The sequence below is a fragment of the Colias philodice genome, chromosome 24 (genome assembly GCF_061535455.1).
Source record: "Colias philodice isolate Cphi_HAF_F1 chromosome 24, ilColPhil1 Martin Lab GWU primary, whole genome shotgun sequence".
In the NCBI taxonomy this organism is placed as follows: domain Eukaryota; kingdom Metazoa; phylum Arthropoda; class Insecta; order Lepidoptera; family Pieridae; genus Colias; species Colias philodice.
Window position 1 is genome coordinate 7,014,823 of NC_143109.1, and position 14,301 is coordinate 7,029,123.

Consider the following 14,301-nt stretch of genomic DNA (forward strand, 5'->3'; position numbering starts at 1 on the left):
AGGTCTCCTAAATTTATAACTCCAACTTGCACATCTTTTACTCAAGCACTGCACATATCGAAATACACGAGCACATTTACATACACTATTGCACCAACAGACATGCACAAAGCACATTAATTGTCCTACGACGCACAATATGCACATATTAAATAAAGAATAAGGTGATGAGAAACAGCATATAATATATTCTTCATATTAAACATGAAATATAATTCGTATCAATATGTACAAGTCTCATATATGTACAAGTATCACCTTATTCACCTGACACAACTATATTCACCTCGTATGGTCGCCATTAAAATCAATTGTTTTCTTTAGGCTGATGTAAACAACAAGGAAGAGAGCAAACCATCGTTAGCAATACCACAAGTAGCTATAAGCGGAACTCCTCAAAAGACTGATGAGGTAGAAATTGAACGAGTACAAAATTTATCAGCACAGTGCACTTAATACACGAATTTTATTAAAGCACCAGCACAATTGGCATATCACAAATTAGTAGTAGAAATAAACACAACACCTCTCGTAGAACACTATTGTAGAAGATCTTTTAGATTTGTGTCTTGTTTCGCATGTATAAGTAGATCCGTTTTTTTAATTCGAATTTTATTTAACTGTAGACTTACTTTTCTCGCTTTTGCTTGTGTAAATTGGTTAATAATGTCAATAATATGTAACATATTTTAAAATTAATGGTGAGTAAAAAGAAGGAACTTTTTTTAATAATAGGTGAAGCAAAGGACCAGTCCGGAGATAACATCGAAGACAACATATGGGATGTGAGAAAATATAAGAATAAACCTTTTTTAAACGGGATATTTTATAAATTTACAGAAAGTGGCAGCCAAAGAAGAAAAAGTTGAAGAAGAAGTGAAAAAGGCAAAGGTAACTTCAGTTAAGAAGAAGGCTGAAGATTTACCCGAAATCGCGGATTATGATCGCCCTGATCTTGAGAAATATGAAAAGATTTCACCCACACCAACAACAAGGGAAAAGCCTGAAAAAGAACCGGTAAAGACAGTTAACATCACGCTAAATATAACATTATAGGTGTATACTTAAAATAAGTTTATATTGACGTTAATGTTTTAATTTAGCCGGCTGAAAAACCGAAAGTGCCTGAAATCAAAGCACCCGAGGAAACTCCAGCCGCACCCAAAATTGAAGTCATTAAGGAAAAATCTCCAAAACCAGAAACGCCAAGGAAACCTTCCTTGTCACCTGCCCCTCCCGCTAGACGGGGTTCTCTCATCCCTCCACCGGAGGAGATGGGTAGACGCCCTTCTCTCATTATCAGCGACGAGGTATGTATACATTTTGATTACCAACATGATAAAATTGATGATACAACTTTTATTTCAATTACAATACATAGCTCATTTTTATGTCAACAAACACAATGGAGGTAATATGAATTCCTGTAGATAAGATTTCATTGTGCTGTCTAGAGTAGTTTAGAAGAATTACCTGATACTATAAAACTTACGAACCAAGTGATGTAAATGATGCATTTCACCTTTCTATTGTCTTAGGAATGTTGGCATATACCGACGCTACTCATGTGGTGCAAATGTATCTTTTCTAATTCACTTTGTTCCTCTGATGATTTTTTGTGATTTTACCAAATATTTTGAGCCCCGTAGACACCCTATTCTGTCAAGCCGAACCCATAACAATAGTGCGTCCAATACACTATTAAATATTACACTAATAATAATTTACCTACACAATGATTCCACGTGGAACCTAGCTTTAGTAACGGTTGAGGTTAGTTGATTTATTTGATTTTAGCTTAAAGTCCTCAATTCCTTGCTTCTTAGATTATTCACATAGGCACTGAAAAGGTAGATTGAATTGAATTTAAGTTCGTAAAAAACGTAATTCACAGGAGAATAGAAAACTAAGACCCGGTGAAGTGATCGAAGAGAAGAAGGTAATAGCAAAGCTGCAAAAACTTCGTGAATGCTATTCGTTATACTATTGCCGTGACGAAATCTTAACTATCTCTTAAGAATGCAGGAATGCATTTGCATCGCGGTTCGCAATATTTTATTACGAATACATTTCCTGAATAATTATATGATATAATCACTTCTACAACTTGCCCTGCATAGTCAAGGTTTATAGTCTCTATTTTCTTATTATGATTATTAAGAACATCATATAATCATTCAGCAAATTCTTCGCTGAATCTTTTTTTCGTACAGGCACAAAACTAAATGCACACTTTTGCGATTCGGAGCACACAAATAAACTGCACAGCTTGTAAGCACGTACGCACACAATAACGGCGACGGGTGGGTCGTGCATCGGCGGATATATGAGATTTAACTGGAGCAAATTGTTTGAATATTCATCACCGAAAGGAAAACTAACCACAAAATTAACAAATCGATGATGGCAAAATAATAAACTATAACTTTCGCACCGCTAGTGAAGTCTCTGCACATAATAACGTCGATAGGGCTCGTAGGGACCGTCACTCAGGTTCGGCGACAGAGGTTAGATAGGCAAATTTGATTGGCAGGATTATTATCAGTATTTTTTAACAACAGGTCACGAAATTACGTCCAGGCGAAGTTTTAGACGAGAGAAAGGTGAGATCGCTTGGGTCTGGTCTGGTTTAGGTGGACGCTGCTCGCTTTGCAAAGCATTTTGTCAAGTTTTATTTTCTCTCTGTTTTTACTATGGACATTTTAATTTTTCAACAACTGTTTTTTGCACATTGAATTTTTGTGAACACTGTGGCACTGAAACAGAATTTTATTCACAAAACACAGTTCACAAGTCACAACTTACACAGTCCTTTAACATAATCTATAGTGGATAGATGAACTCCACATTCTATATTTTGTGTCCATACCGTAGAATCTCATAGTTCCCTTAGATGTCTGTCCTACTTTAGACATATAGTCCTATAGAAGCCGCTTAGCCGTCTGCGAAAAATGATGTAAATCATTTTTCAAGCGATGTAGTGATAATTTCTGCCATAGGAGAACTAGCATCACATTTGAATTATAACGAGAATGTGAATAATTAGTACCTCTATGTTCTCTTATGGGATTAGCTTCTTAGAAGTAGAATGGCTGTAGATATTTAATTAATGATATCTAACGCTCTTATATTTTCTAATAATATTCTAAAACCTTTAAACCCCTAAACGCAAAAAGAACTGCACCTGTAAACCTATAACCTAACTCACGAAACTACAATTTACTCACACAATGTGGAAAACAAGTTGCACGAACACATAACGCTGACACATCATCAGGACGTTAAGGCATCACAATGAAAATAGAGATTGACAGCACACTCATGTACATCTATGCACAATATTAACTGAATGTCTAACTGAAATAATTATTTTTTTCCAAAAAAGAAACGCGGCAGGCCGGGCGAAATCGCGGAAGAGGTATAGATTGAGTGAAAATATATGTTTAGATATATGTCATAGAAAGAATAGAATCGTGGCTAACATAGTTTTGCCAAGTGATTAATTATTATATGTATTTCGTGTAATTTGAACCAAAGAAACCAGTAATAAGGCGAATACCGAAACCGTTTTATTATTGGTTTGAGTCGAAATCGGAAAAGTAGATAATACACACTAGAGTAGATTGAATATTAATAGTGCAATTAACACCTTGTCGTTCTAACAGTTTTACCAACATCATAAACACGTCGTAACACTAATTTCGTATATAAATCGCATGAGAAACGCTACAGCATTGATGTAACAAAAAATTTGCGATGCAGGTGTTGCAAATAAACACTCGTGAATTTATTGTTAAAGAAATGACACCCGAAGCCCACGCTAACCTAAATATTTAAGAATTAATGCTTCTCGCTTCAGAATGTTATCTATTAATTATATATTTTAAATTATTGGCCTTTATTACTCTGCTTTCTTTATTGATGTTCAATTTGATTATTGTTAACTAATATATTTGCTTCGCCTATTCTTGAAGAATACCACAAAACACTTAGCACTTAAATTTCAAAAGCCTTGAAGAAATAAATTAAATGTCTTATTACAACTGAGGAGAAGATTGAAATAAGAAATGATCTGATTCATTTTAACGATTCCAAAAAATGCCGTGTATAACAGCTAAAATCGAGTAAGTTTTAACTAAAAATGCTGAACGCGATGAAATCACAGTCTATGATGTTCTGCATAGTCGCCAAGAAACATTCGCGACACGAACTTCAAACACACGCTTTAATAGCCGAAAACTTGCCAATGCCCATGAATTATTGCTTCTATCGTGTATTGTAAAGACGATATATGTCTTACAAAATCAGCTGCCATATTGCATTATTGATCTGACTAATAAAAAGTATTTGTTATAAAAGCAGGTGTAGTTCGCGATTGATACGACAAAACAAATTCAGATGTAGTAACGTTTGTCAGTAATCTTACTAAATCTTAATATAGTCAACGATCAAGTTATCTATATCAACATTCTGTTTCCAATTAGAAAAATCGATAATAATAGATTAAAATCGAATTCCGAAATAGAAATCAGCTTACGTTAATAGATTTAAAAGAGCAATAAGTACCGTGTACGTTTCTAGACAAGGCTATATTTAAAAACAAGGACAGATACCAAAATAGACAAGAACAAATATAAATCTGATTGACAGATATATAAGTATGGATAGACATACCTTATGAGATGCGCGTGGGCCGGCCGCCTGCGGTGTGAGCTGCAACAATACTGGTATCTGAAGAACTTTTGGCATTGATGTTGATTCAGCATTCAGATTTCGGCGCCTAGGCATCAGTTGCTATACTGACAGGTTTCATCTGGGAAGAAAGAATTCCAATCTTCACTATGCGTCTCACGAACATGAATTATTTATAGCCATTTAATTTCGATCAATTATTCTATTGAGATAGGAAATTATGATCTCAAGTTACTTGGTAAAAGCAGAACAAAGTTATTTACTTATTTTATATCCAGAGGTTAGAAATTAGAATGTCGATTGTATGTACGGATAACTATTGGAAACTTTTAAGTAAAAAATAGCGACAATAAAATAATTTATAAACGTATCTAAAACAGTACAGAAGATGTGTATACGAAATGCATTATATACTTGTATAGAGCAAAAATGCAGAACTTTCGCTTAGCTATGCCTATGATACGTCATAGAAAACATTGACACAATTGGATGAGTATGAAAGATTGACTGACAATGTCGTCCGCAGCTTTTATCGGCCGAGACATTGAGCTGGATTTAGACAATGCAAAGTTCAGCTTTTGGCCTATTCAATCTGAAACTATTTACACACGACTCATGAAATTCAAAGCAAATTGTGGTAGATACGTTAAAAAGCAAAGCAGGCATCGGATATCGATCGACTGACGACATCAACACGCGAAATAAAACATCGTCCAAGTACACACATGGATACCTCACCTTAATCTGATAATTAATTGAATTGGTCTGCTGATTTGTGCTGTGCACAAATAGACACCCGCACTCCCCGCGCCCCACCCTCCCAATTTCGAGGCGACTCTGCCCGCGCGACCCCTTCAGTCTTTTGACATTCGCGCCAATTTTTAGATGGAACGACATTAATCGAACTGCCCATAACGAATCTTTTATTTTTGTTATTTTTTTTAAAGATAGGGTATACACTTAGTATTTTAAAGCATTTAAGTATCTAAAAATGTGTGAGTTTACGCACAACGTATCGAAAAACGAAGCGGTTTGTTATCAAGTCAAATAAAATAATAAAATCGTTGAAATGGCAAAGTGACTGTGGTTCATGTGGATATACTGTTCGTGTTTAAGTTGTTTTGTGGTATTTTAATTGTTATGTCTATGCACAATGGCAGCAGTTATAAAAAAATCTACTAAATCTATATCTAGTACCTCTACTAAAACTATAAGTAGCACATCTACTGGCACTAAAACTGTTACCTCTTCCACTGGTACGAGTATAAGTACTAGTAGATTATCGGTAACTGCTATTGACTTTCAACTTGATGTGGTAAGTACTTAGAATTAAGTTTTTTATTTATATGTCTTTTACAAGATTACACTGCTCAAAATAAATTCAATAAATTTTAATAAGTCATCGATGTATGTCTATAAATATTTATAAATCATTATTTTACATTAGTATATTGCATTCCAAAAAATACAGGGTATTTTTCTATTAGTGGACAATTATTTTAAAAATTCTATTTTGTTTTTAGTTTTACGTATTTACAAATTAACATTTTTTTCTCAAAGATATTAAATAAGTATTGCTCTAAGTATATTTATTTTAAGTTCATGTTGAAAATATTTTTAATTGAAAAAAAAAAGTTACTTAAGTAACTTTTTATCTTGAAATTAGACAGAACCAAATCTTTTTCTACATAATTTTTTAATTAATTGATTCCTGTTGACGTCACTAATAATTCCTATAATAATTTTTGGTGCAATGCCCAGCAATGAGCAACAAACATGATGTTCTCGTAATTTAACATTTCTTGCACCTGAGATTTGTATTCGATTTAAAATAAAACAAAATATGACGCGATCAAACAATTTATGATTGCCACATCAACACTTGTGGTACATTTGTCAAGAAGATCAGATCTCCAGGAGTCATTTGGCTAACTATTATGATCCAAAGCAGCAGTGTATAACACAACAAATGCATTTTGTGTTTGCTCGATGTTTTTTACAATCTATATTTATTCCCTGTTGAATTGTTTATATACTTCGATGACTTATTATTAACTATTGATCGACACATCGATCTCGTTGTCAACAATCCAACTTTTTATAGATGTGTATTCCAATTATATTTTTATAGATGTTTATATTTAAAAATGATTGCATATCTTTCTATTGAATCATTGCTGTGATATTTTTAGTTTATAATTTTGCATTTAATAATTATATAATTCATCTAAAATCAATTAATGTGATATTTATGTCGATTTCATGTGATTAACTTAGAACTTGTTTGCGTGCTCACAAACTCATTTCTAAATGATGATATAGCGAAGGAAATCTGGCGATGCGAGAAGACCATCAATCCAGGATTTGGAGGACTTGATCAACAAGCCTTCCGTACCATTGAAACCACATGGTGATGATGGACCACCGTCCATTGTTGACGTACAAGAGAACTACACTGCCGTTGAAGGTATGACTATAATATTTAGGTACTTCCGATAAAATAGCAATATAAATTGATACTATTATAATAAAACATAGACATAAACTATTATAATAAAGAATAGAATTTGAAATGTGATATAATAACAGTTTTTTTAATAATGCAAAAACACAATCCACTTCAGCTGTAATCTAGAGAAAGATTTATAATTTTTAATATTTTGTATTCTGCGATTTATTTTAAAATAATTATGTGATTTAATTGTCGCCTCTTTTAATGTTATATTTAATTTCAATATACTTCGAGCTGAATCTTATACATTTGTCATTACAAATGTATAAGATTCAGCTCATTCAGGGAGGGATTACGCATTCGTAATCCCTCCCGCCATGAAACATAAATGTTTACGATGGAGATAAATGTTCAGTATAAATTTCTTCTACTCTATCAAACGTTCAACTACTAGTTAAGTAGATACAAATGTATTGCAATAAATATCAACGTTCACAAGTTAATTATTTATAGACTCATCTAATTTATATACAGGTAAGCGTAAGCGGTAACACAGCTGTGCCAAATTCCAAGTCGATAACAGAATAATAACTGAAATAAACAACCGTGAATGATAAACTTGTACAATTAAAAGTTCCTTATTCTGTGTCCAGCTGAATTTATGTAACGCTGGTTTAAATTCACTTTGAATCAATATCAAATAAGTGAAGGAACTATAGTAACTAATAGCACAAAGTTTAATGTTTATCGTAATCAAAGGGAAATAAATGTAATAGTAAATCGTACTAAAGAACACGACATTAAAGTCAAACTTGTTATTCTTATCCCTAATAATTTCGTACCAGATCAAACTGGATACATCACGGTTCAAGTGGAAGGTAACCCAGCGCCGACGTTCAAATTCTACAAGGGAGTCACAGAAATCATTGAAGGTGGTCGCTTCAAGTTCATCACTGATGGCGAGACTGGTCTCATCACGCTGTGCATGCGAAAAGTCAAGCCCAATGATGAGGGAATGTACAAAGTCGTCATCAGCAACATCCATGGCGAGGACTCGGCGGAAACACAGCTTTATGTATCCGGTAAGTAAGAGGATTTGATAAAAGAAATAATGTTTGACAAAATTCATTCCATAAATGATTCATCAAATAATATGAAATAAAAATAAGTTCTTATTATTACATTCTAATAATAGATGCCAGTGGTATGGACTTCCGTGCCATGTTAAAGAAGCGAAAGTACAAAAAATGGGGAGAGCCAAAAGAGGACCCCAACTGGGGTGACTTGAAGGAAGTCGAGAAACCTCTGCCCGCATTAAAGAAGGTTGAAAAGGTAAGGTTAATTTATCTGTTAAACACTAATTTAAATAAATGTATGTTATTGAATACTGAAGATGGTGATATGAATGCCATTTAAATTGAAATTAAATCTTCTTAAATAAAATAAACTATAGATGACGTTGAAATGTTTTTATATAATTTAACGAAGGTATCATATCGCAAACGTTGTAACGCAACAAAATTTGTAATTCACATTTGATTAAAAATATTCCAACGGCATACTATTATAAATATATCAACATAAAAGGACAGCTCCATCAGGCTCTATCGATGAAATACACAAAACACCTTTGAAATATGCCAATAGGTCCTCGTTTTTCGCCAACATAACATGAGTTAAGTACAACATCGAGAAATTTAGCAGAGATTACACAAGAAGAGTGCAACAGACTTTACAATACTACCGTAACTTGTAAATCTTTTATTTCAATCAAAAGATTACACATTTTATGTCATTCAGTATATTTTAAATGATTATACTATCAATGAACACCGCATGCATCATTGTATTTGGTCCCTAGGGATTAGAAACTGGATATTTTGAAGATGAAGGGAATATAGTGGTCATATCAGAAGGTCGCGAGATGCTTAGATTCCCGGCTGCACGCAGAAACTCCTCAAACTGGTCCTGGTTTAAGGTCATCAGTTTTACCAAATACTACATCATTCACATCACCTTGTATTATTCTAAGAATTTTCACAAATGGTAACGAAATACCAAGTGCAGATTCTTGTTTGGGCACACTATCTATAGCTTAATATTGAATACTCCTTGCTGAAAAATTCTTCCGAGTGTTTGACAAATCTTGTCACAGTGGCGTCTTATTGTTTATGTCCTAATCTTTGTGATTGTGTTGAATGCATTATCTTCGAAACATTATGATGGCTGGTTGGCTACTACGAAAGATATCCCACTTGTTTCAAGTTAGTATGATAGTTAGCACACTTGACTAGGTCAGCCGAAAATCTCTTTCAAAGTCGATACTGAACATTCGACTTATTGTTGTGGTAAGACTGAAACATGGCTTTTATTAATGTAGCTTACACCATCAAGCGCACCCTGTTTGTGAATAGGTAGTCTACATGGCATATATCAATAACATTTCATATGAATTCTAGGGTATATATCAAATTCGGAGACGTATGTCTCTACCTGAAATAATACCCGATTGGCCTGCTTTGATGGAGGCTGTCAAAACAAAGGTTCGATAAAAAGGAAGTTTAAAAGGAAAGCTAAAAATATAAGAATTTCTGTTCTGTTAAATCTGACTAGAATAAACGAGACAATATCTTCTTTATAAGATAGTCTAAATCTGTTCAGATTATAATACCCAGTATAAGATTTACCACTTTAAAGGTTTAATAGAGCAGATTTTCTTTTATAAATAATGGAATGATAAAACACTGAATTAAACAGAAATAACTAAACATGTCTTCTGAACCTATTGGTATCAACTTCAATCTAAGTATATCCATATCCATTTTATTAGAGGATTTTTCTTGCCACTCCTGTTACTTATATATTATTTGAATCCAAATTTGATACCAGTACATTCAGAAAGATTTAAACAAAATTTATAAACATGATTTTTAAATAACTCGCACAAGGTTTTTCTATCACCACTTCACTTTTATCTTTAACGTTTCCAGGATTGAGTGGAATGAATGTGATAATCATTCTCACTTCTTCGTTTTACTTTCGACAATCTCTTGCAGGTTTCTGTGACGTCAGTTTGAGGAGCTTTTGTCACGTCATTCTCAAAAATTATATCTGTTTCATTTGTATTGTATCATTAATAATAATGTTATCTGGTGCATTCGGTGTATGCCGATTTTGGAATTTTATAATTTCAAATTTCTCTATATTAAATTCAAACTAGCACTATTTTTTTTTTAATTATTACTACATTACGGTTAGCGAGCATACTCACATAATACACACGATTGCGTAGAGGATTGCTAAAGCAATTTAATAACTCATACAATCGAGCTTGAGAACTTTGAGCGTAGGTTCAGTAAGGTTTTGTGAATATGTTGTAGAGATCCTCTCTTAGAAGACAGTCCCTAGCGGAACTGATCCCGGACTGGCCGGTGCTGCAATCGCACAAAAGAAACGAGGTTTGACACCGCGTTTACCGTCGTTAGATGACACATGCATCCTGAATTGTACCACTTAATGCAAAATCGCACAGAAATATGTATCACTTTTATATCTCAAATTGGACATGCCCGGCAAGATTATAAATTAACGTCTTGCACTGATATCTAATAATTTACCTCTGAATACCAATTAATTATATTGGAAATAGAATGAATGATAGTTTGAGGCCAGTGTACGCGTCATCTTCTTGGACTTGAGTTAATATTAGTCGATACAATTACATTAACCTTTTAATTAGCACTTAATATAAAACAATTTTGCTCATCTTTTATATGATATCCTTCCAAGATTTTAACGGTAATGCCTTTGCTTTGTACGCATTTTAAGTATCAGTGCAAATCTAATATTTCCGGGCGGTCCAACGCGACAACTATGTACCTATCACCTAGTTCGATGTAAAGTTAGCACAACTGTTTCAACCCTCTTCTGTTTATTTTCTCAACAAGCAGTTCTTTCGCACCTTCAACATCTTATATAGCAGCACTTCGCACCGGGTATTGCACAGTGACATCTAAATGTTTTAGGATATCTGTGGCTATCTCAAAAACATTAAATCCTAAGTTATTTCACAACTTTTTACTATAATTCACTATAATGATTTAACTTTTTGAGCTGGCACAGTTTACACTGTAAATCAAGTGGATCAGTCTTCTGATTTTTCCACTAACGCACCTTTCTTCAAAGTTAAAAGAATTCCAATTTCTGTACAGTCGCATGGAGTTTAAATTGATGAGTGACGATGAAAGGTTGGCTAATGAATCTAACGCCTCGGTTATCTCATCAAATCAATGTTTCAATTTACTTTACTTGCATTGGATTTATTGTGACACATTTCATGAGTGATCTTTTACAGCAAACAAGAAACGGGTTATTGGTGGTCAGCACCTAGCTTTTGTCTGAAGAGCACCTTTGTGTATCTGCACAACAGATATTTATTAAAAATTGGTTACTTTTATTGTTCACCATGTGTTTCAGAAACAAGAGTCTTTCTTGAAGCCTCTTGTAGATCAAAATGCAAAGGAAGGCAAGGATAAAAAGGTGACATTCGAAGCAATCTTCTCGAAACCCAACTCTAAACCTAAATGGTTCTTCCGTAAGGATGTAAGTAAAACCTCTAAAACACAAAATGAAACTATATAATCGAACTTTATTTATATTAAAAAATATGTATACTTTGTAGGAACTGTTCCCGGGATCGAAATACAAAATGACGAACGAGCAAGATTCGTACAAATTGATCATCTTCAACCCGAAGGTGGAAGATACCGGCAAAATCACAATAGAAATTGGCGGTGTATCTTGCACAGCTTTCTTACAAGTTGAAGAACCTGATCCGACTTACAACTTCACCAAACACCTGAAGAAGAAACTCACTGGATTCACGAGACACGAAGTGGTCCTGGAGTGCGCTGTCTCCAACAGCCTGGCTATAGTTTCCTGGTGGAAGGAAGAAGAGAAGTTAGAAGACAACGACGATGTCTCGATATCGAAGGACTTGTCTGGTGTTTGCAAGTTGATCATCAAGAAAGCAAAATTGGAAGATGCTGGCAAATACTCCTGTAGAATTGAGAAACAGACGGATAAAACAGAGTGTGATCTTAAGATTGTAGGTAAGTATTGAGCCACACATGTATTATTATAAAACAAGTCATAATTTGTCCGTGATTGAAAATAGTCTTGTAAGTACGTGTTCCTATAACGTACGTAGTATCTGTTATCTGTAGAAGAATATTGAACCTGTACATGTTTTATGAAAACAAGATAACGTATCATTCTATTCTAACGTTTTTACTTTATTTGCAGAATACGAATACAAGTTCACAAAGGTCCTTAAATCGCAACAAGCTATTGAAAAGGACACAATTACTTTACTTTGTGAACTGGACGATGCCGCTGGTGATGTGAAATGGTAATGATAATTCCTAATCTATTTTAATTCCTGTATTATTTTGTATGAAGATATAGATTTAACATAAAATTAAAATGATTACGTTTTTAGATAATAATTTATTAAAGAAGCAAAACAGTAAAGATTAATTTTATTAGTTACATGGCCGATAATTAATATTATAAGCCACATCATTCCTACTCATGGTACCAAATCTATTTTGGATTGTATGCAACTGAATGAAGTTAACATAATATTTTTTACCACAATCAGGTACAAAAACGACCAACCGCTGAAGGCAGACAAGCGTATTTCCATAGTGAAGGAAGGTCGCAAACGCAAGGTTGTGATCAAGGATGCCAAAGTTACGGATGCTGGCAACTTCAAGTGTTGCAGTAACGCAGATGAAACAACTTGCGAGCTTATTGTCAATTGTAAGTTCATTTTATTATTCAAATTTGTTAAGCAGATAAAGTTTAAAGTAACTATGCCATATAAACGCAACAAAAACTTCAGAACTGGCCGTAAAATATGCGTGAAATTTTAACTGGAAAATTTTTGTATGCAACAGTTGTTTTCGTATAGGAATGGTTTTTAACTATAAACTTGGGGGAATAACGTAATTATATTTCATAGTATTGCAATTATCGTTACGCTTTAAGACACAAAGTAACTATCAATCATTTAACTAATTAATGCAAGGAAGGGCCCATCCCTTCCTTTCTATTGTTTTAAACAATTGGACCTAGACTCCGTAGTGGTATAGATTTCAATTTGTAGACAATAGACTGGAATTTATTTCAGACTATGTTATAGTAAGTGATTCGTGTTAGACGCTTCTAGACCATATTAAACAAATATAGCAGAAACTGAATTGAGTAAATAACATACACGATTTGCTAATACTTATCACTTTGTTAATTCGTTATAATCTTCTTTGAAACAAAATTTTAAAGCTTTGATAATATTATAACGTTTTAAATTTCAACAGACTCTAATCGCTTCAACAAGAAGTTGAAGGATACTGAAGCAATTGAAAGGGAGAAGATCGTACTGGAAGTGGAACTGCAGGACCAGACCGCGGAAGCCGTCTGGTCTTTCAATGGAGTACCTATTGTTCCTAATGACAGGTATTTTGTCATGTTTATTATATTTTACGAGTTAGTTTTATTAGTTTAGATAAAAATTACTTATGAGGCTAGATTCGTACCCGCATCTTTCGAAGTTAGTTTTATTTTCAACTTTGATAGTCATTGATTGGCATTTAATTAGATTGCATTGTTATGTATACCTTATTTAATAATATTATGTTTATTAAAATAAAATAAAGAAAACGTAAACTGATGTAAGCTGGTGAAAGATGTGATGTGATGAACGTAAACTTAACATTAAAAAGTTTTATTATAAATAGTCAAATGTAAAAAATGTTACGCGAGTCACACGCTAATTAATCCAATAGTTGAATAAATAATATAACATACAATATTTTATCATAAAAGGATTGAGATCAAGAATCTGGGTGGTGGTAAACACCAGCTGATCTTCAACAAGTTAGAAATGGAGGACGATGGTGAAATTGTCTGCGAATCAGGAAAACTTACCTCTTCTTGTAAGTTGACTGTGAAGAAGGGAGAGTCGAAGCCAATGATCGAGTGTCCCGACGAATTCCACGGCACGGCAGGCAGTCCTTTCGTCATTGAGGTGCCATATAAAAGTAAGCAAACAAATCGTTAATAAACCTAGAATATACTAAACGTTAATTGCAACA

At 33.7% G+C, this 14,301-nt stretch overlaps 1 protein-coding gene across 17 annotated transcripts in view; it reads left to right on the forward strand.

Annotated features, from left to right (window-relative positions):
- bt (projectin protein bent) overlaps positions 1 to 14,301 on the forward strand; it is a 156,533-nt gene that overhangs the window by 51,537 nt on the left and 90,695 nt on the right. For 11 of the 17 annotated variants that reach the window (XM_089710305.1, XM_089710316.1, XM_089710304.1 and 8 more), the window contains 13 exons: positions 841 to 1,017; positions 1,104 to 1,310; positions 1,895 to 1,939; positions 7,015 to 7,159; positions 7,990 to 8,226; positions 8,340 to 8,476; positions 10,525 to 10,602; positions 11,621 to 11,746; positions 11,826 to 12,255; positions 12,449 to 12,554; positions 12,807 to 12,967; positions 13,525 to 13,663; positions 14,033 to 14,247. In XM_089710305.1, the coding sequence (XP_089566431.1) occupies positions 841 to 1,017; positions 1,104 to 1,310; positions 1,895 to 1,939; positions 7,015 to 7,159; positions 7,990 to 8,226; positions 8,340 to 8,476; positions 10,525 to 10,602; positions 11,621 to 11,746; positions 11,826 to 12,255; positions 12,449 to 12,554; positions 12,807 to 12,967; positions 13,525 to 13,663; positions 14,033 to 14,247 (2,203 nt within the window). Of the gene's footprint in view, positions 1 to 840; positions 1,018 to 1,103; positions 1,311 to 1,894; positions 1,940 to 2,561; positions 2,604 to 3,385; positions 3,419 to 7,014; positions 7,160 to 7,989; positions 8,227 to 8,339; positions 8,477 to 10,524; positions 10,603 to 11,620; positions 11,747 to 11,825; positions 12,256 to 12,448; positions 12,555 to 12,806; positions 12,968 to 13,524; positions 13,664 to 14,032; positions 14,248 to 14,301 lie in introns of all 17 variants that reach the window. The other 6 variants (XM_089710310.1, XM_089710313.1, XM_089710306.1 and 3 more) reach the window with 5 other exon arrangements.